This window comes from Bactrocera tryoni, unplaced genomic scaffold (genome assembly GCF_016617805.1).
Source record: "Bactrocera tryoni isolate S06 unplaced genomic scaffold, CSIRO_BtryS06_freeze2 scaffold_11, whole genome shotgun sequence".
Taxonomy (NCBI): Eukaryota; Metazoa; Arthropoda; class Insecta; order Diptera; family Tephritidae; genus Bactrocera; species Bactrocera tryoni.
In genome coordinates, this window is record NW_024395824.1 from 9,581,407 (window position 1) to 9,604,707 (window position 23,301).

The following is a 23,301-nucleotide window of genomic DNA, read 5'->3' on the forward strand; positions in this document are numbered from 1 at the left end:
AAAACGTGAAATTGTCTACCGAGCGCATGAAATACGCATCTCATGGCAAAATGTATAAAACAAAAGTTATTTGGCACGTCATTTGCTACCGAAATGGTATATGTGATCATGGCCGTAGGACGAACCGTTCCCGAGATACGAGCGAAAAGGCGGCGCGCCACAGCGCAAGGTGAAAATTGTTGCAGCTCTCAGCTGACCTGTATTGGTCGCCCAGAACCCACCGCGTGGAAGTGGCTGCTCTTCGGGTTCCTCCCCAGCACAACCCAACCAACCAACCATATGTCAGGCTTGTTTTAGTCTGAATCTGTGTCAAATCTATATACATATATAAAAATGATCGCCATTTTTCGTTGTGACTTTATAACTCAAGAACGGGCTCACCTATCCAAACCAAATTTTTAGGCTTTGTTTGGAATATTCAGTAGATGGTTTGTGTTTTGAAATTTTAAGAATCGGATACCAGGGTCTCGAGAAATAGGCCAAAACGTGGACCCGGGTAACCCTAGGATGTGTTTGTACAATATGGGTAGCAAATAGAAGCTGTTGATGATTTTTATAGTGTAGAGTATTTTTGATGCCGCTCCGTGACTAGGGTCTCGAGATATCAGCAAAAATGTTTCAAAAATTTCACCACACATACATATGTTACATTTTTTTTTATTTAACTCGTACCTACTTGGAAAGCTGAAAAGCGCTCAATGTATGGTGAAATTATTTTTAAAAACACACCAAAAACCCATTTGTTTGGTCAGATTCTTCCCACTTAGCCAGCGGATTATACGTTTTCATATTAACATACATACATCAATAATAGTTTAATCATTTACTAAACGATTTGTTACCTTTTTAGCTACGCTCTTTCGCTCTCAAAATTTATGAACTTTCGTCTTAACTAGCATACTTATTATTCCCACCTACAAACTTACTTGCATTATATTTATATCAACATGTAGGTATGTATGTAACAGGCAGATCGACAAACAAAGTAGGCTTTGAAAAGACATCAAATTAGTTATTGTATTTTTTTTAATAATTATTGAAGTTTGTGTGAATTTGTGAAAAAAATAAATATAGCGCAAAGCGAATTTCCGAGCAAAAAACGGTAAGTTTTGAACTGTTGAAGTGAATTACACGAATCTATGTGTTTCTTTATTTGAAAAAACATAGGGTGTACCACTATTAATGTAGGCATTTTTTTTTATTTAATTTATTCTTTTTTAATTGAAAGAAAAATGCCACGACCCACACGTGGAAATATAGGTCGGCGAACGCGTCATGCAAATGCTACGGCATTACAAAGGCGATCACAGACTCCAGATGAACGAGCACAAGCTAATGCATCGCAGCGTGAACGTAATGCACGAAATAGAACTGTTGTACCTGAAATTATGCGTGCCGCTTTTAATTACAACAGTCAGATTAATTACAGTATGTACGGATATATTGGAATAATGAACGCAATATGTCCACATTGTGATGCGGCTAAATTTCCAGGTAAAACGCTCGGCATGTGTTGTGCTAATGGCAAAGTGAGATTGCCACCATTAGAAACACCACCCGAACCATTGTCTTCATTAATTTTTGGGACTTCTGAAAATTCGAAGCACTTTTTGAGACATATTCAACAATACAATTCGGTATTTCAAATGACTTCTTTTTCTGCTACTAACATTATTTGAGATAATTTTATGCCGACGTTTAAGGTAAATACTTAAACAGGATTGTCCCAATCAATCTGAATCATAAAAGTATTCTATAGTTTTAAAAATTATTATGCAACATATACCTAAAATTGCATACATGTTGCAGATTCAGGGCCAAATTTATCATCAAGCTGGTTCGTTATTGCCATACCCCGACGCTGATTATCAATTTTTGCAAATTTATTTTATTGGTGATGAAAATCGTGAATTGGATCAACGTTGTGCAATTTCTTTGAATACAAGACGAGAAATTATTTGTGAGCTACAAAGGTTTTTCCATCAGCATAACGCATATGTGCAATTGTTCAAAATTGCTCTCGATCGTATGCCCTCTGATCATCACAAAATCGTAATAAGGGCTGATAGAACACCTTTTGGAGAGCATGAAAGGCGATTCAATGCACCGACAATTGATGAGGTTGCAATTGTAATTCGTGGTGATCAGTTTCAATCGCGTGATATTATACTTCATCGTAAAAATGACCAATTGCAACGTGTTTCGGAACTTCATCGTAGTAACGATGCATTACAATACCCAATATTGCATTGGAAAGGTGACGATGGCTATAATATAAATATACCAATGATTGATCCACGAACAGGTAAATAATATTTTCAGTGTGTTGACATTTCATCATTTGTAGAAATTTCTTAAGTCACATTTTCCACTTATTTTAAGGTCTACATGTACAAAAAAAGTTAGTTCCATGAATTTTTATTCTTATCGATTGATGGTTCGTCCACAAGAACAAAATTATATCTTGAGATGTCGTAAACTATATCATCAGTACATCGTTGATATGTACGTCAAAATAGAAACAGAACGTCTTAATTTTATTCGTTTCAACCATGCAAAATTAAGGTCTGAACAATATATTCATTTGCAAGATGCGATAGCGAATGATGCTAATATTAATGACATCGGACGTTTAACTATATTGCCATCTTCGTATATTGGTAGCCCACGGAATATGAACGAATATGCACAAGACGCAATGTGTTATGTAAGAAAATACGGTCGACCGGATCTGTTCATTACATTTACATGTAATCCGCAGTGGGATGACATCAAAAACAATTTATTTGCAGGACAGTCGACAACCGATCGTCATGACATTACTGCGCGTGTTTTTCGGCAAAAATGTAAAGCAATTATGGATTTAATTGCGATATTATATATATATTTGGGGAGGTGCGTTGCCATATGTACTCCATTGAATGGCAGAAAAGGGGATTGCCGCACGCACATATACTAATTTGGCTGGTACATAAAGTAACTCCGGATCAAATCGATAACCTTATATCCGCTGAAATTCCTAATTACACTGCTGATCCTGAGTTATTTCAAGTTGTCGTTAAAAACATGATACATGGACCGTGCGGTGAACTAAATATGAATTCACCATGTATGATTGATGAAAAGTGTTCGAAACGATACCCAAGGCAATTTACTTCAGACACAATAACGGGCAATGACGGATATCCGTTGTATCGACGTAGATCACCTAATGATAATGGCAAAACGGCAACCTTTAGAATGCATAACCAGGAAGTTGAAGTTGATAATCGTTGGGTGGCTCCGTATTGTCCATTATTATCGAAAATATTCAATGCTCATATAAATGTGGAATATTGCAATTCTGTCAAATCCATTAAATATATTTGCAAGTATGTAAATAAAGGGAGCGATATGGCTATTTTCGGTGTTGCTGGTGAGAATAGAAATGATGAAATTGCTCAGTATCAAATGGGTCGCTATATTAGTAGCAATGAAGCTGTCTGGAGGATTATATCGTTTCCAATGCACGAAAGACATCCTGCGGTTGTTCACTTGGCTGTACATCTTGAGAATGGCCAACGTGTTTATTTTAATGTAGCAAATTTATTGGAAAGAGCAGCGCAACCACCAGCAACTACGTTAACAGCTTTTTTCAAATTATGCGAAACTGATACATTTGCGATAACTTTGTTATATTCTGAAGTGCCCCAGTTTACACATGGAATGTGTCTTCGAAAAAACTTCAAAGACGTAAACAAGAAACAGCTATTCATGGGCATCCTGGCATTTTCCAAACAGATGCAATTGGCAGAATATATACAGTACATCCAAACAATGTTGAGTGTTTTTATTTGAGATTGTTATTAGTTAACGTGAATGGCCCAAAATAATTTCAAGAATTGAGAACAGTCAACGGTCATTTGTGTGAAACATACCGTGAAGCATGCCAACTTTTGCATTTGTTGGAGGATGATGCTCATTGGGATTCAACACTTCATGATGCATCTATTTCGTCTTATCCTCAACAAATACGAATGCTGTTTGCCGTTATATTATCAACATGTATGCCATCAAATCCACTTGAATTATGGAACAGATATAAACATAATATTGCAGAAGATATTTTAATGCGTATGCGTCATCAAGCAAGAAATCCTGATTTGTTGATAACTTCGGAAATGTACAACGAAGCTTTGATAATAATTGAAGATATGTGTCTACGGATTGCAAATAAAACATTAGTACAATTGGGTATGACCGCACCAAATCGTGACATGCATGATCTGTTTGATCGTGAATTGCAACGTGAGCAGGAATTCAATTCTAATGATTTGCGTTTATTTGTACAATCGAATATAACCAAAATGAATATTCAGAAAAAACATGTTTATGACACAATCATGCAAGCCATTTCCAATAATGCAGGTGGGTTATATTTCTTGGATGCACCTGGTAGTACAGGCAAAACGTTCGTTATATCACTGATTTTAGTCACTATTCGATCGGAACAGAAAATTGCATTGGCACTTGCATCTTCGGGAATTGCTGCTACATTATTAGAAGGTGGTCGGACAGCACACTCTGCATTAAAATTGCCATTGATGTACAGGTGATTGAAACTCCAGCTTGCAATATTTCAAGAAATTCTGCTATGGCAAAAGTTCTGCGATTAACGTCAATTATTTTATGGGAGAGTGTACAATGGCGAATAAAAAATTACTAGAAGCATTTAATCGAACAATGCAAGATTTACGTGGTAACCAATAGCTTTTTGGTGGTGCTTTGATATTACTCTCAGGGGATTTTCGACAAACATTGCATGTCATTCCTCGGTCAACTCTTGCTGATGAAATAAATGTCGGTTTGAAGTCATCAGTTCTTTGGAGATACTTATGTACAAAAAATGACACTGAACATTAATATGCGTATTCACTTACAAAATGATCCAGCTGCCCATGAGTTTTCAAAACAATTGTTACAAATTGGTAATGGCAAAATACAAATCGACAGAACCAACGGATTGATCACTGTACCGAACAATTTTTGTACAATTACGAAATCGATAGATGAATTGATTGAATGTGTTTTTCCAAATATTCTTCAGAACTACAGAAACCATGATTGGTTGACAGAACGCGCCATTTTAGCACCGAAGAACATTCATATCAATGCATTAATTTTCAAATTCAAGCAAAACTCCCAGGCGTAGTCACGACATATAAATCAATTGACAGTGCTTTGAATCAAGATGAGGCAATGAATTATCCAACTGAATTTTTGAATTCATTAGAACCGGCTGGTATGCCACCGCATTGCTTGAATCTGAAAGTGGGTTCTTTGATTATATTATTGCGAAATATTAATCCACCAAAACTGTGTAATGGCACCAGATTGGCAGTGAAAAATTTATTGTCAAATTTGATTGAAGCTATGATCTTAACTGGTAAATCAAACGGAGAAGTTCGTTTAATACCGCGTATCCCTATGATTCCAACTGATATGCCATTTGAATTGAAACGATTACAATATCCTGTGCGTTTAACATTTGTGATGTTCATCAACAAAGCTCAAGGGTAAACACTTAACGTTTGTGGCGTGAATTTGGAAGAATCATGGCCAACTTTATGTTGTCTGTTCCAGAGTCGGTACCCCCAGCCGTTTGTTTATTCATGCTCAAAATGGAAAAAGAAAAATTATTGTTTATCCAAATGTTTTGGATTAATCTTATTGAAGTTGACATAAAGCCATAACGGCAGTGCATCTATATATATAAAAATGAATGCCATTTTTCGTTGTGACTTTATAACTCAAGAATAGCTAGCAAATAATTAAGTATATATTTTTTTTTATAAATGAGTTTGATTTAATATTTCACTTCATACGTAGCGAAACACGTACCGGGCCGCTATAAACATTATATGTATTCATTGTATTGCTTTCAAAAAATCATAAAGTTCTGCTTATCTGTAACACCACATTCATTGACTGTTAGGCGGTACAAAGTTCGCCGGGTCAGCTAGTTTATTGATAAAATCAGATTTTGTACTAAACTTTGGCACTTGTTGCCTAGATTTCAGTGTAGAGCGTATAAAACGATCACGAGATTGGGGGCCAATAACTTTAGAAGATGCCTCTGTCACCAGTTTGACGGTTCTCTCGACTGCCACGGTGTGAGAGGGGAATTCACTAAATTTCCATATCTCTGCAGTGTCTCCCGACAGCCCTTTTATGAGTTCTTCGTTAGAAACTGAACAAAGAACTGGTGGAACAGTCAAGGTAATAGTCTACCAGTTAATCATATCGTAATAATTATTAGCTTTAAAATTCAGCTTTGGCACTTTATTACATGTAACCCTTCCATTTACAGTGTCAGGCTCTGCTTCTCTGGCTGCCAGAAGACGGTCATGGGCCAACTTTCTGACTTCTATCCGTTCGCCAGTCATCATACTAAGGAGAATGTTTTCTGGAAGAGCAAAGAAAGCATTCTGTTGAATGGATGAATCGACAACCTTGCGCAGTTTAGCAGGTAAGTATCTCGACCTTTGAATTGCAGCATAGAGATGGCGCGAGCCATCTTTTGATTGAACTGTTGAATCTTATTGAGAACCACAAAGGTGAGTAAACTGTAGAAGTATGTACTTGACCAAAATCTTTATTTCCTTTGTTGGTTTGTCAGTAGAAATGTATAATCTCAGAATTCTATTTGCACAGGTGAGCCAGCGAGATTTGCACATGAATGATTCTACCTTTCCAACCTGTGTTCGTGTTGGTGCCATCTGCACCGACAACTTCTAGATGTTCCAGATCAACTGAATTGTCTTGTAAATGTTGCCATATAGCTTGCGTCTCATCCTCAGCTGACCCGGAAGGAGAGGTGACGTGGCCAAAGTAATGACAACCAGGTTCCACTATAAGATAAATATGTTCCTCTTTGCCAGTGTCGCGGTAGTATTTTTCACCTTCGCTGACTTGTGTAAGTGTATTGTCTTTGCGGCCGTCAAAATACAGCCCATATACAGAGTCAATACTTTCGGTGTTTTGGAGCTTAACTCCAACACTTTTTTTTGCCCGACAAATCTTGCATTTGTCAGTGACAAAGCTAGCCTGATCCTCTGTTATCAAACCTGATTTTTTTGCATCCAGAAAAACAGATGAAAAAGTGAAGGCCGCTGCTCTATCACTACTCCAAATCTTTGGGCAGCTAAAGCAGTGTGTTTTAATACTAGTGTGTTTTGTTTGGTTTTAGAGGATGGAAGGGAAAATTCATCATCAGCATCGTTTTTGGAAGAATCCATGTGCGACGCACCTACATTGTTGTCGTCTGTATGAGAGTCTGGGTGATCTGAATGGTCACGTGTTCTAGCTGATACTTCTCTGGTAAGTGTTGATATTGAATGACGTTTTGAAAGCTTTTCTTTACGTTCATTTTTCTTTGTAATATTTTTTGTTTCAGGTAGATCAACACTTCCAATGCGACCAATTCTTCTGGTTCTCTGGTCCAAGAGAAATGGTTGTTCATTGATAGGAACTTTCCTTTCCTTTGGACAAGTGCAAGAAGAAAAATAAATGTATTTACAAGCAGCGATGTCAAATAATTTTCCGGCAGAAGAGACAAAGTCGTCTCTTTTAGAGCTCAAACCTATTGGGTTCCTTAAAAACATTTGTTTAAGAGTCAGAAATTTCTTATGGTATGTGGTGAGCATTTGTACAACTCTGGTGTGTGAAACTATCGGAATAGATGACTTTTTGAAAGTATTTTCTACCTTTTTGCAACTATTTCTGTAACCTCTTTACTCCTAGGTTCATAGTTGTCGCCTCGGAGTCGCCCTATAGTCGAAATCTCTTTCAAACTGATAACACAAAAAGAACATCCTGGTAAGTAGGTAACTGGGACTCAGAGAGATTGTACGGATATATGCCAAACACAGGACATTTCTGTCTAAATTTAAATTTAGATACAGACATTTTGAGTTCTGTGTTCTGTTGAGAGAATATAAGTGATAGCACTCGGCGAAATCAACGACAAGAGTGAAGGAAATCGATGAAAAAATATTTATGTGGAGACCAGTCCGAACGTGTCGTATGGCGTAGGGAAATGAATGTAACTGATAGAACTCGGCGAAATCACCGATAAAGTGAAGGAACTCGATGAAAAAATATTTGTGTGGAGACCTATCCGAACGTGTCCTTTGGCGTGGGTGAATGAATGTGAGTGATAGCACTCGGTGAAATCAACGTCAAGAAGTGTGGCCGCAAGCCGATTTTCACCTTGCGCTGTGGCGCGCCGCATTTTCGCTTGTATCTCGAGAACGGTTCGTCCTACGACCATGATCACATACACCATTCCGGTAGCAAATGACGTGACAAATAACTTTTGTTTTATATATTTTGCCATAAGATGCGTATTTTAGGCGCTAGGTAGACAATTTCACATTCTTAGGCGAATTTTCGAAATTTCAAGGCCGGAGTTGGGGTTGAAGATGCAATCCGATCTCAAAACAAAAAGTTGCATTGGAATCAGGAAGTACTAAGGCCACTTTTCCACACTATTAGAATTCCCGAATCGAAAAAAGTCCGGAATGGACCCACCCTATTGGGCACTCAGTACCCATTCTAATTTTTATACTCTTGCAACCAGTTGCTACAGAGCAGAGATTTCTCATTGAAAGTGAGAGAGCAATTGCTAAACGTCAAAACCTCCTGAACTTTGACAGCTGATCGAGTTCAGGAGGTTTTGACGTTTAGCAATTGGAAACGGGCGATGGCCAGATTGAAATCTTACCAAAAAATATGTAAACTGAGGGATTTGTTGCCTTGTTCAAAACCATTTATAAAAACTGTAAATCAATGAAGATGTGAAATTTTAATGTATCTCAAGCATCATAGTATTATTCAAAAGTTATTAAAAGCATTTATTGATTTAGAGCTAAAAAGCTTAAATCTTTTTATTGGGTATTGAAAGGGTATTGTCAAAAGTCTGTTGTTTTAACATACCATAAAAAGATTTAAATAGTTTCTCTATGTACTAATTAACCACAATATAGTAATTTTTATTCGTACTAAATGTTGGGTGTTTTAATTTAAATGCCCAAATGTTATTACTTTGTCCAATCTGGAAATAATGGAAAATGTTATAAAAACGCTAATTTTGAAGCGCTCTCACAATGGAATAAGTTGGACATCCCTTTTTCCCTGCTACAGAGTATTATAGTTTTGTTCACTTAACAAAATTGGACAATGGTCGTGACACCGCCCACTTTTTGATGAAATCCCATATCTTGGGACCCGACCAACCGATTTGGACTAAATTTAGCACGTATCATTTTTTAAACGTTCCTATGTAACAGTGTGAAAATAAGCAAAATCGGACTACAACCACGCCTACTTCCCATATAACACAATTAAAATTCCATTTGATTCTTTCACTTTCCAGTACACAAATCAAGAAATAATTAATAGAATGGAATATAATTTTGCAGTAATAATTCCATTAAAGTATGACATTTTGACCAAAAATTGTCCAAATTCAACCAGAGCTGTTCGAGACCCTAGGTACCGAATATATGGACCCCAGTATATATAGTTGACTTTTGACCGAAAATATCAGTTAATGAGAGACATAATTGAAATTAAGGGATAATACTTCTCTGTGGATATGCTGGATATATCATTTGATATATTAAGGTATTTCCGTGGCTTTAATTCTTGCAAGTTTCAAGAGTATAAAATTTTCCGTTGCACCCGAACTTAGCGCTTCCTTACTTGTTCATATTGAATTTCTGAACTTTGGATGGTCCAATTTCACCTATTTTTAGCATAGTGATGAACTATATTTTAAGGTATAAGTTTAAAAAATTTTAGGTATATAACCCTTATAATAAGGAAGTAACGGCATTTTATATGGGGTGTGCGCTATACGTGGCTTGGCGCACTCAGTGCCCATAATATTTCTTCATATATTTTGTACCAAGAAGCATAATTTTCTAACGTTTTTATGATTATTGTGCATTTCTAATTAGTTTCGCGTAAAATTTTCAAGTGAACAGTTCATTTTTAGTGGTAGCAAATATAATTTATTAAAATAAGTGAAGAGTTTGCCATTTATTTGACCAACTTACGGCGTGAATTGACGGAACAAGAAGAGAGAATATTTCAAATTATTTGAATGCTAATGATATCGATAATGATGATGGCGGAAGAGAACCCAAATTTGCTGGTGACACCAATGGATACTCAGTGACCAGACGGACTTCGGAGATGATAATGTTCTTCGCATTATCCTTATCCACTTTTCGAACAATATATCCACGAGGAGGCTTTTGTAGATATGGACCCTAACGAAAGCAGATTTGATTTGTGAGATACCGCTATTGAGGGCAATCGTGGAGCAAAATTTTGTGGTCAGGGTAGGAACAATCAAATAAGGGTGGTCAAAGCCAAGCCAAACTGAAAAACGGTGATCGGAACTGGCGTTAGGAATGCGTAGACAATCAACGTCACTATGCACGAAAATTTTGAATCTAAAAGCGGTGCCTTCATACGCGTCTCTTGTTTAAGGTATTGCTCTTGAGATGAATAAGAAAGCTAAAAGAGTAATACTTGGCAAAAGACAAATGCGGATGAACTGTATGCTTTCATTGCAATAATTTTATACTCCGGTGCTTAGTTCATGCTAAGGATCTTTTTCACAAAACGAACATGCCCTTTTATAGAGCACTGATGTCACTGCATCGGTTTGAGCATTTGTTGTTTATACGCTTTGACGATTCCCGGGCTAGCGCTGAGAGACTACGATACGATAAATTGGCGATACCATTGGTTCCAGGTAAAGAATTGACAGTTGATAAGCAGTTACCTCCAACATGAAACCGATTCAGTCCCTTTAAGCCTGCAAAATATGGCATACAAATATTTTGGCTTGTTGACGCAAAAACCAACTATCCACTTGAAGGCGAAGTATATTTGGCAGTGTGAATATCACGATGGACAACTTTTTCACAAGCTATGACTTGCCGGAAGATTTGCTTTTGCTGAATACCACCTCGGTGGGCACAATAACAAGCAATAAGCCGCATTTATTAACTTACTTATTTACATCCTCAGAAGAAGCAAGAAAAAGGGGTGTATAGTGTTTTCAACTGCTCATGCCAGCGAAGATATAAACCCTGTAACAAAAAAAAAACAAGTCATACATGATTATAATGAGCATAAAGGTGGTGATGATACTTTTGACATAATGCTACGTGGATTCTTTGGTAAAAGAAAAACAAACCCCTGGCACATGGCATTATTTTATAATACGCTGGATATTGCTAGACCTAGCGGCGTACAGGCTGTTTGATCTTAGTCACCCTATGTGGAACACCAATAAGTCTGAAATGCACAAAATATTTTAAAAGAACTCTCTATGAAGCAATTACAATGTAATGGACTTGATAAATTTCAAAACGGTTCCTGCAGTGGCGAGCTTAAGCAATACAGGTAGGCTTTCATAATTCATTTTATTTCAAAATTATTTCATTTTCAAATATCTTTCGCCATTTTTTTTTTCCTGCCACAGATCCACACTTTGAAACGGCGATGCGAAAACTGCTAAGATCAATAATAAAACAACAACAGTTTGGGATCATTGCCTTATTTCGACATGAACCAAACCTATATAAAGACGTATGAAAAGCGCTATTTTGCAAAATACAATGCCGAAACTGATACGGACTCAGACAATGATGAAGATGCGGACAGTACTCCAACAACGTCTACACCCAATCAAAATGCTTTAAAAAGACAGCCATTTGAGCAGTTCGAAATTAAAAATTTAATTGATTTTCATATTTGACAATAAAAATACCTTGTTTCTAGCAAAAAAACACAAGTGTCATTATTTTATTTACATAAACAAGCGAAATATAAGCGTTTCTATAGAAAAAATGTCTTAAAAGTCTAAATTTCCATACAAAATACATTACTGGGCCATAAGTGCCCAAGTCACGAGATTAAGTTGTATAGGTATGTCACGGTTTTCTAAAATGAAAATTTGTGTTCAAGGGGTACAGTGTACGTGTTTTTATTTATGTTTATTTTATAATAATTTATACAATAAAATATTTATTATATAAATACATGAAATCACAGCACTGGCTACTAGGCCTTCAGCAGCCTTATTAATAGCTTAGGTACTACTATTATGTTAGTTAGTTGTTAGTGTGTTAGATGTATTTTAGTAAATTTCTATCTTTTAAAAATTTATATGTAATCATTACGTTTTAATCTGAGGGATTTTTTAACGCTTGTGCTAAGTCAATGTTGTCAGAGGTGTGTGTTTTTGAGTGGATTACTGGGCAGTCTGCTAGTATGTGTTGAATTGATACGGAGTTGTCACAAAAAGGGCAATTGGAACGGGATTTTCCCATAAATATATGCGAGTGAGTTAGGATGGTGTGTCCGATCCTGAGGCGTGGTGGGCCCGTACAAGGTTGGTATTCTATCTGGGTTGATGATGGCGTAACTATGGGTGTGTAGTTTCCAAGCATTTAAATTTTCTTCGAGCCTTTTGTGTTTGATGAAGTTGCGTATGGCTGCTTTCATAAACGCAATATACAAAGCATTTTTAAAACAGATGCCCATGCCATGCCATGCATTTATGCATTGCAACCCTGCTTTACGAAAATATGCAATGTATTTATATGACGTTTATGAATGCCCATGTGCATTGTCTACAGCTGTTAGAGTTAGTTGTGTTAATAAATAAATTTTTTGTGTTTACAAAAATGGATGATTTATTATTGAGCACATTAGAAAATGCGATTACTTTGGCAGAAACTACAAGTAGTAGAAATAGCTTAACAATTGCTAAAAATTTTATAAAAAACCAACAGAGGTTGTCTGTCTTAGCTTACCTATGTGAAAATAAAAGACGAATTTTAAAAATTAAAAACTTTTCAAAGAGCATTGCGGGTATGTAGAATGATGTTTTTCATTCACATTTTCGAATGGAAAAATCAACATTTAATGTGACTTTCAACTAAATAATTAGTTACTCACATATATGTATATTAAATCTGTAATGTTTGGATTCTTCTGAACATGTTGAAACCATACTGGGTGTCAAAGTGCACTGGTCGTAATGGAGTTTCGTTGGAAAAAGCGCTGTACGCAATTATATGGAAACTTAGCAACAACACATCATTTAGAGATGTCGGCAACAGATTCGATATGGCAATGGGAACCAGCTATAAACTATTTATTGGAACCCTTAAAACAATTTGTTGCAGAACAAAAACAAAAATGTGACTAATTTTCAGCTAAACGCAGCTATCCGTTCCCATATGTCATAGGTTGTATAGGTGGTACGCACATTTCCATCTCACAACCAGTTAAGGACAGTATTAGTTTTTATAATAGGAAGGGGAAGTTTTCAATTGTTATCCAAGTAAGAATGTTAAGCTTTATTAAAAATTGTTCATTTATAATTAATTGAACTTGTTTAGGCAATTGTGGATAGTCATCTTAAGTTCATAGATGTGTTTATTGGCTGCCCCGGACGATGCCACGATGCCGCTATATGGGAAATGAGTTCTATTACCATTCCGGTTACCATTTATTAGGCGATTCCGCATATCCGCTGGAAACCTTCCTAATGGTACCTTATACATAGAGACAATGGTTTTTTAACACCTAAAGAAGTTCAATATAACAAAAATTTATGCTCAACAAGAGTTCATGTAGAACAGGCATTTGGAATATTGAAAAAAAAATTCCGTATTTTGAAATATATTGATGTGCTACATGCAGATTTACCAAAAACTATCACGATGGCCTGTATAACTCTTCATAATATTCTTATCGAAAATGAGACTGATGAACCCTGCGTCATAAGTGAAGGAGAACAAATTGAACCATTTAATATCGAAAATAGCTTTTCACAATTACCAACTACAAGTCGACAGAAAGAACAAGCCTCAAATAAACGGGACGCCATTGCCACTTTACTATCTGCATAAGTAATGAAATATTAACTGTTTTTTAAGTAATAAAACATGAATTTGATATAAAACTAGTAATCCCGGCTCGTTTACCTGCTACAAAGACGCCTCAATCCCCTCCCTCCCTGCAGCACCTTTTGCTATCCGTTTCCCTTGCCCAATTCCACTGCCACTCCCACCCCCAATCGAACATTAGCCTTACTAAGACACAGCTATTTATTATTGTTTTATTGCATAGATTAGTTTTATTAAAATTAAAATCACATTCATTGTCAAAACGCTTGTACATTTGTTAAACTTGAAAATTCATTGCATATTTAAAAAAAACTTAAATGAAGTCATTAAAAAATTAGGTATTAAGATTACGTTCTAATATTTTCTCATATAAATTTCGTATGGATCTTAGTTCCTGCACTTTTTCCTTTTCAATGTTTACTTTTCCCTTCTCACTCTCCACCAGTGCCTCTAACAATTTTGCTTGTTTTTCCGATTCGGAGGCCAAGAACTCAATGACTTCATTTCTCTTCCGTTTTTGGGCAGTTCCAACTACTTGGGTGAACTCTGATGATGGTGCAGAAGGTGAAGGCGATGGAGTATCATTTGATGATAAATCATAAGTTAGTTGATAAAAAGAATAATCGAGCATGTTATCAGGTACAGATATACTGCTACATACGTGTACCATAAACATCATCCATCTCATCAAAAAAGTCCCAATTTGTGGCAGACTCACCGGACGTTCCATTTCTTCGTTTTATTCTTCTATACGTCCCCAACATATTGGTGAAGCAGCGCGTTATCTCATCCACTGAAGGGGAAAACGTATTGTCCACTTCTTGAATTTCCCATCGAATTGTTTGCCAAATTGTGCTGCGTTTTTTTTTATTTTGGCGGTGAAGTTACTTTCATGGCGAAGTCTTATTGACATGAGCAATTTTTTACGCTCATGCGTCCACTTTTTATCACTACAAAGAAAAATTACGCGAAATAACAATTAAATTCTAATAAAAATATATATTTCTTGCCGTTTCTTTTGACTGCAATGCATGTAAAACAAAAGTCATGCACATTTTGACAACTCATTCGCATGAAATAGGGTTGTCATTCATTTATGAATTCAATACTTTGTCTAAATTAGGCTATGTTCGTAAATGCATCATGACGATTGCATAACAAAAAGAACGTTCAGAAATGCCAATATTACAGCACTGCAATAATCAAGCGTTCGAAAAGACAACACTTCTATCAGCTGTCACTCATAATTTCTATCAAAAAATTGTTTACTGCATTTAACTACGATGTCTGACGAAAAGTAAGTGCAAAACTGTTTTATTTTAATTTTTGTATTGAAATTTAGTTAAATTATGTTAATTATAATTGTATAAATTATTATTTTTAAATTTTTAGTGAAAATCTCAGTTATGCGGAGACACAGTTATTGCTGAGAGTACGGTTGAATATGGAGGACGAGTTTAAATCGGGTAGAAGGAAAAAAAATGTATTGTGGAAGAAAGTTGTGACCGAAGTTAAAAATGTAAATAAAAACAATAAAAATTAAAATGAAGTTCATCAGAAAAAGAAATAAAAAAAATTATTCAAATAAAGGAAGGTGAGGTAAAGTAAATTTTTTTTGATGAAAACAGAGTGGTAAAATAGTTTCTTCTATCGATTCCATTGATATGATCTGAATCAACACGGCGAATGGGGGCATCTTGAATTCCTTCGATTTCATTGTTGGTTTCCATATCGGCATGTGTTATTGTATCGTTAATATGTTCAGAATAACCTCCCTTATTTATGATAAAATTGTGTAAGATAGCGCAAGCGAGTATTACATTAGATGTGGCTTTAATGCTCGAAGCTTTAATATAATTTAAAATTTTAAACTGTTTCTTAAAAACCCCGAAAGTTTGTTCTATAAATACTTAATACTTTTAAAAGACAAACATTTGTACCTAAAAATTTTTCTTTTTGACTTCAATACCCTTCTTTTTCTTAAATTTAAAGAAAATCTATAATTTCTTTGCTCACAAATTTCGTTTAGTGTTAGATTCAGCAAAATTTCCATTTTAGTATTATACGCGTTCAAAATTGCAAACAAATGTATCTGCAAATTGTCAAAAATTGTATAAGAAGTATTAAACGTCAAACTTGCAGTGTTGCTACTGTTGCTTATACTGCAAGTCATGATGCATTTACGAACATAGCCTTATTGCAGTGGCGTTTACGAATAGTATGCAATGCATGTATGCTTTGCATATTGCGTTTACGAAAGCAGCCTATGTCTTGTTTCGAAGGATAGTTGTAAGTAAGAGCCGGTATGTTTTTGACACTTTTGGCAGTGTTTTTAATAAGCTCAAAGAATTCTGTGTTTACAAAAAGCAAACAACCAAAAAGTAAAAACCAAACAAAATATATATTAAATTGAAAACAAACCAATAGGAAACATTGCACACAAATTGTTATTAATAAACATAAAGAAATTGTGCACGAAACAAAAAATCAAACAAACAATATTGAGTGCTGCTCAGCCTCACCAGCAAGGCCGTAGGCATTCCTTAAATGCCTAGTTTAGCTTTGTCGAGCCAACAAAAGCAACTCCTTGCAAAAATAAATGTAATGGCGATGATAAGTCATCGCAGCGATCAGCTGAAAAAGAAACTAAGCAAAAGCAGTCAGCAGAAGCAGCAGAAAACAGCAACCGTGCAACAACAAATGCGCTGACAGCAACCAGTATGTAGGTACCAGCAAGCACCCGAACAGCGAAGGAAAACAAAATGCAAGGTGGGAATGTACCAAGCAAAAAAAGACCGTCTGTTCAGACTAGTATTGAACGCTACATTAAGTTTCGTTAAATAAGCGGTCAATGCCAAAAAATTTTAACCAAGCTCGTCAAATGGTAAAAAGCCTGAGATGGGGGGGCAAAGGGGGTACCACCACCGTCGTGAATGTCAAACCCTCAGTATATACAGTAATAAACCTTTTCATTGTTTACATACATATACTCACCTCTAGGAAATCTTAGGGTGTTGTGTTACACTTTTTTTGCTACTTTCATGGTAATCAGGGTGTTGTGTTAGCATTTAAACTACATATAAATTTTAAATTTTGATGATCGAGACTTTAAAAGATATTAAATAATGTAAGTGTTTACGTCATTTAAGTGATTATATTGAATTACTTTGCATATCTGTTCAATTTTATTGGGATATTACTTGTTGTTTAATGTTAAATCAGTTGTTTTTTTTTGTGCAATTTTTAAACACGCTTCAAGTATTTCCAAATTTTTGCATGCAATAGGATACAATCCTGGGTGGTAATTTGTCGTTTGACATATGTATACAAATTGACAATTCGTTAGCCGTTATACTGTGACATCAATTGGAAATTGAGTTCAAACAGAAATGTTAAAGTGTTTAATAATACATACTCGTATTAGTGTTTTTAAAAAGTTTTTATTTATATTTTCTATAAGTTTTGTTGCGGAAATAAAGCAAGATTAAGGTAAGGTGTATAAATATATTAGAAATATGTCAAAGTTATTAATAAGTTTGTGTTTACAGAAGAATGCCGAAATCTTGTGTGTGCCGATGTGCGGGAGCCGAATCATTTTATAAATTCCCATCGGAACGAGAATTAGCAAGGTATGAATTTATTTTAGAATATGTGTTAGGTATTTAGTGATACTTGGGTGAATTTTTATATATATGCATATATATGTATATTCATCAAATATTTAGAGGGCTATACCAATGTTACCCATGGAAAATTAGGCGAATTTCCTGATTTCGAATATTTCGAAGTTCTTTGGACATAATAAGGTATATTTTCGGCTATATTTTCAGTTTTCTTTTACAAAAATGTTGAAAAATAACGAAGTTATGTGCTGTCTTCGGAGGTTCCGAAAAAAGTGTCCTTTTTTAGGTAAACAATTGTCGTTTTTTAATGGCAAATTGACAACTTTCAACCAATCAAAAAGATCGTAGGTCATTGTATAGTAAATAATATACTATAGAATACTCAGTTTCAATTTGAAGTCGATTGGTCAATATTTCGTTGAGTTATGATGTCAGCAATTTTGAAAATGTCGTTTAAGCTAGAAATTTTTAGATTTTTTGAAAGTGTCACACTGGTATAGCCCTTTAATGCTTATTAGTTCTTATGCATACATAAAAGTGTGCATTATAACAATTTAAAATCTCTTTTTTATTAATTCAAAAACATTTTTTTGCCACATGTGTATTATCTACAGGCAGCCTTTCCACCAATACAAACTACCCAAGTGAAGTGGTTATGTTTTTTTTCGGGATGGCCTACGGAATACAGTTTTAGTTAAGAACTTTTTTAAGTATAATGAAAACTATATTAGTTTTAATTAGGTTAAAGAACAAATGGCTTACAAAATTTTTGTTACGAAAGGGTTTAATTATAAATATAATTCATTAAGCAAATATTATATTAACTTATAAGAGCGTAGTTATACAAAATATGACTACGAGTTACTTTTAAATTATCAATACCATAAATAGTATTAATTACTTAAGGTAATTCATTTTGTTAAACCTTAAAAATTATTCATAGATAATATGATAGTTTTTAAAAGATAAGTTTTTTTGTATGAAAATAAACTTATAAATAGTTTATTAAAAATTTCGGCGACGTTTTAAATGATGCCTCTAAAGGTTAGTTCACTTCATGCATTCATTTAATGCTTTTCATGCGTTTTCATTTTTTTTTTTTGCACCATTTTAATTTTTATTTAAACAAAACTAACCAAGATTTGTTTGTTTTATACTAACCATTTTGATTGCATATTCTTTTGTTCTCATTCTTCTATCGATAAATTTATGAAAATTTTCATAGGCGAGGAAAATGGATGCAACTTTTGGGGGTAACAGACACCCCAAAAAAGGAGCTATTTGCCTGCCAGCGCCATTTTTCGTTCCGGATGAGGAACAAATTAAGGTTAAGTAAAGGGGCAGTCCCCGATAGTAATTTATACGCACCCACAGTGGATGTTATTACAAAAAATAATTTAGTGTTTGGAATAGGTAGCTTAGTCGAACAGACGGACACAAATGACGGGGTAATCCGATTAGGGCCTGAGGATTTTGCTGCTCAGGAGGAGGGTTTTGATTATTATAGGGAAATAGAAAAAGCTAGGGCAGAAGTGATTCCTTTTGGGGTTCGATGTCAAGGGACCCAAACCGAATCATATTTCTGCGATGGATCCTTCAGTCATCAAAATTGTCAAGAACAACTTGACAATGCGATGAATCAAATTTCATTATTAATGAAATCAATAAAAGAAAAAGAACAGGAGATTTTAGAACTTAAAGCCCAAAAAGAATATTTAATTAATCAAAACTATATTCATCCCCAAATTGATGAGATTTGTGGAAAATTACCACCACATCTCGCAATATGTGTCAGAAATAGTGTAAAAAACACTTCTCGCAGCCCTTCAGGTCGCAGATATAGTAAAAATATGAAGACTATAGCCCTTGGAGTAAAATTCACATCTCCTTTGGCCTATAGGTATTTGCGACCCCTTTTTCATTGGCCTTCTACAACCACTCTTTCAAAATTTATAAAAGGTTGGCCAAGAAATCCTGGATGCTCATTTTGCAGCATTAAGTTGCGTAGCCGAGTTGCGTAGCCGAGGCTTTAGTAATGAGGAGAAATACATTTCATTGTGTTGTGATGAAATGTCATTGAAAACTCATTTGAAATATGATAGGTATAGGGATTTTATAGTAGGATTGGAGGACTATGGGGATGAAAATCGCACGTCCAGGGTAGCCAACAGTGTTTTTACAATAATGGCTCAAAGCATTGGAGGCAACTCCTGGTCTCAACCAGTTGCATACTTTTTCGTCCATAATTCTTGTAAAGGGGATGTGGTTCGGAAGTATGTTTTTGAAGTTATTGAGAAACTCCAGGGAATAGGTCTTCATACCTGTCAATTAGTATGTGATCAAGAATCCAATTTTGTTAATTTTGTTAGAATAGTGGGGATTACAGATGATAGGCCCTATTTTGAAGTTAATGGTGAAGAAATCGTATTATTTTATGATTCTCCTCACCTGTTAAAGAGTACGAGAAATTGTATTGAAAACTTCAAAAACCATATACAATTTCGTGGGCGTTCTGTAGATTGGAAAGATATAGTTCATTTCCATGAACAGGATTCACATCGTGATATTCGATGTGCGCCAAAATTGACTTCCGCACATTTAAAGCCCAGTACTTTTCAAAAAATGAATGTACGTTTAGCTGCCCGAGTCTTTAGCAATACAGTTGCTAGCGGAATGTTAGCCATGTATACAACGGGTCACTTAAATACATCTCAGTCCCAAACCTTTTTAAATACCGCAGAGTTTGTATTGTTTTTCGACCAACTATTCAATATTTTTAATAGTAAATGCCTCGGAGCATTAAAAAAATATCGATCAAATGAATTTTTTAGTAGAAGCCGAAGAAGCACTTAACTCTATCACTGTTTGTGATATGTTTGGTCGAGATATCACAAATACATTTTCGTTTATTAGAGGTTGGCTTCTTAACATTCGCAGTTTAAGACGATTGTGGCGCATATTGTCCCGGGAGGGATTTGAATATATCAAGACAAGAAGACTTTGCTAAGACGAACTAGAACACTACTTCGGACAGATTAGGAAAGGGGGAGGACTAAACTCAAGAACAACTCCTTCTATGTTTTCTGACCTTTTCCGCCAATCTTGGGGCCTTAGACATGTCAAATTTGTGACACGTGGCAATTGCGAATCTCTGCAGGGTAGAGATTTAGAACTGTTTTCGTTCAATACCCTTGAAAGGGTATGTAATGACCCTTTGATTCAGGATAGTTCTTGGCAAACATTTCAAGGTTTGCCAAGACCGTTCTTAGATAGGCCCTATAATGTTAGGAATTGTATTGAAATCGATGTAATTGAAAGCGATTTCCTACAGCGAAATTCTTTTGCATATTTTTGTGGTTATACTTATGTATTATGAATATGTATTTTAAACTGCATAATTGTTCCCAACCTTTGCCACTTTTTGAAAAAGATCAGATCCCTGAAGACGCATTCACTTTTACAAAAGAAAAAGTGTACGATTCGTCAAATCTGGTAAAAGCTCCTGAACCCTTCATAGATTTTTTGAAAAAACTTGATGCAATATTGAATGACAATTTTGATTCCTGTTGTCATCTTGTAGGATTTTCAAAAAAATTACATAGTATGATGGGAAATGTAGAGCCTTTTTATTGCTGCGAAAATTCAGAGCCTGACGTTTTAAAATACCTTTTTATAAGAATTAGAACTTATTTTTCTTTGAGAATTTTTAATAGGCAGGCAGCCAACCCTCATTTTCGGCACGTCAAATTTTTGTGCATTTCACATAGGTAACTTCCTCCCCCTTCTAAATGTTAATTTCTGTGTTTTAATATATTTAATAGAGTTATAGGATTTTGGATGCATCTATTGTGGGAGCTTAAACATCTTATTAAATTATTTTGTGCAATATTTTTATTTAAATTTTTATGAAAATTATTAATTATTTTTATTTTAAGTTGTAAAGGTGAAAATAGGCCTACCGGGGACCCGACCACCTAAAAAAAGTCGGTAACGCGCCTTATTGCAAACCTCATGGGTGGTGTGGAAAATGCAAAAATTAAAGATTCAAAAATAAACTATTAAAAATATTTATAATATTAATAAAATTTGTTTAATTTCGTTGGAATAAAAATATATGAGAAATACATATGCCAATAAATTAAATAATATGAAACGAGTTAACAGTTCTTGATCGAATATAAATATACATCTTCTGGTGACGAAGATCGTAAGTCGTTATTGACTAAGCTTTATTAAAAAGTTCGTTTACTATTACAAATTAAAGTCCACAAATTTGCATATTTATTACAATTATTTATTATCATGGTTCGTTTCCTTTTTTTGCATTGAAATGTCTTTTAACAAAAGTCTCACCAACAATCAATGGCACTACTAAACTAGCTTCTGCATACACCTTAACTGGTGAAGCTTCTTTCTTTATTTTGTGTGTTAATAAAAACGGAATAATCGGCTCCATTTCTCGTCAAATTCGCATGGCATATGTGATGCTTTATAATACTGCCACCAATTATAATCATTCCCGATTTGGTGGCTTTCACAGCCATAGTGCTTAGACGTCGCAAATCGGACAAAATATCTACCACTAATCCGGGGTGACGGAAAGAGTGGAAATACATCATGTCACCTAGGCTACCATCTTTAAACGCAGGGCAAAACACAGGTATTTTATGTTTCTCAGCCCAGTAGTATATTGAGCTGGTGTCGTTTATCCTTAAGTCGTTGTATAATACGAGAAGGAGACCAAATCATGCCTTTCGTTTTTTGATCTTCAACTATTTCATCAAGTAGCGGCATGTCGTTTCTACACAATCCACCATTTGGTGTTCAACGAGGAATCGTAATGTCTCCCGTAATCCCGACGACACGAGATTAGATGTGAATCCGAGGGATATTGTACAGCAATGTTTTCGTCTAATGAATTCATCCGTTTCATGCAAATCGGCTTCTTCGGGTTTCAACGGCTGCTGCCTACAATCAAGCTAAGAATATTTTAAAATACATAAATCTTTCCATAAAAAAATGGTTACATTACCATTAGATTTATTTCTCTTATTGCCAACCCAAGATTAGTAGCTTGAAACCCCGTATTAACATACGACTCAATTAAATTTGAGCAATCAATTCCTTGATTCCAATCATAGCCCCGCACGATGGGTGTGTTTTCCGGTATATTTTCACTTCGTTTAAGTACATTTTCTATTGTATAAAATCTATGTTCACTCCAATTATTAAACTTTAAATAAAATATTTAGTAACTTTATACAAACAAAACTTTGTTTTGATTTAATTTGAATGTTTTGTATGGAAAGCTGCACCTTTTATGTTTTCTGTCGGTCAAATGTAAACAAATACCTTCAGAAGAAAACTCACCACCGAGAAATCTAAAAACAGGGCTGCTTTTTATTAATAAGAACTCTCTACATAAAGAATATCTGACTATCAGTAAATGATATTTTTATGGGCGAAACATGATACACTATGGCGTTTAAATCAAATATTAGTAAATATATGTCATTAATAAATAATTCCCTTTTATATTGAGCAACAATATTTATAGTTTTTGTTATTTAATAGAATAAATTTGCTAAGTATTTACGCCTTAATATATACAGCACTGCGTTGCTACCTCTGAAAATCCAAGATGGCCGCTATTCACCCCTCAGAAAGCTACCACGAAAAGGTTATCTACTGTATATACT

The 23,301-nt window shown here is 35.0% G+C and overlaps 2 protein-coding genes and 1 pseudogene across 7 annotated transcripts; 1 reads left to right on the forward strand and 2 right to left on the reverse strand.

Annotated features, from left to right (window-relative positions):
* Nucleotides 1–332: 332 nt before the first annotated feature.
* LOC120779706 lies at nucleotides 333–4,332 on the forward strand. 5 transcript variants are annotated; one of them, XM_040112072.1, is made up of 4 exons: nucleotides 333–1,432; nucleotides 1,495–1,703; nucleotides 1,810–2,305; nucleotides 2,383–4,332. In XM_040112072.1, exon 4 carries the CDS (start codon nucleotides 2,908–2,910, stop codon nucleotides 3,835–3,837), a length of 930 nt encoding a protein of 309 aa, XP_039968006.1. In that variant the 5' UTR covers nucleotides 333–1,432; nucleotides 1,495–1,703; nucleotides 1,810–2,305; nucleotides 2,383–2,907; the 3' UTR covers nucleotides 3,838–4,332. The 5 variants fall into 4 exon arrangements, with proteins under 5 accessions (XP_039968006.1, XP_039968005.1, XP_039968004.1 ...); XM_040112071.1 differs by having other exon boundaries at nucleotides 333–1,428; XM_040112070.1 differs by having other exon boundaries at nucleotides 333–1,703.
* A 9,847-nt stretch (nucleotides 4,333–14,179) lies between these two features.
* LOC120779758 lies at nucleotides 14,180–15,164 on the reverse strand. 2 transcript variants are annotated; one of them, XM_040112140.1, is made up of 2 exons: nucleotides 14,698–15,164; nucleotides 14,180–14,525 (listed from the first exon to the last, which is right to left on the reverse strand). In XM_040112140.1, exons 1-2 carry the CDS (start codon nucleotides 14,741–14,743, stop codon nucleotides 14,314–14,316), a joined length of 258 nt encoding a protein of 85 aa, XP_039968074.1. In that variant the 5' UTR covers nucleotides 14,744–15,164; the 3' UTR covers nucleotides 14,180–14,313. The 2 variants fall into 2 exon arrangements, with proteins under 2 accessions (XP_039968074.1, XP_039968073.1); XM_040112139.1 differs by having other exon boundaries at nucleotides 14,641–15,164.
* Nucleotides 15,165–21,874: 6,710 nt separating this feature from the next.
* Nucleotides 21,875–22,847, reverse strand: LOC120779549 (annotated as a pseudogene).
* Nucleotides 22,848–23,301: the final 454 nt, after the last annotated feature.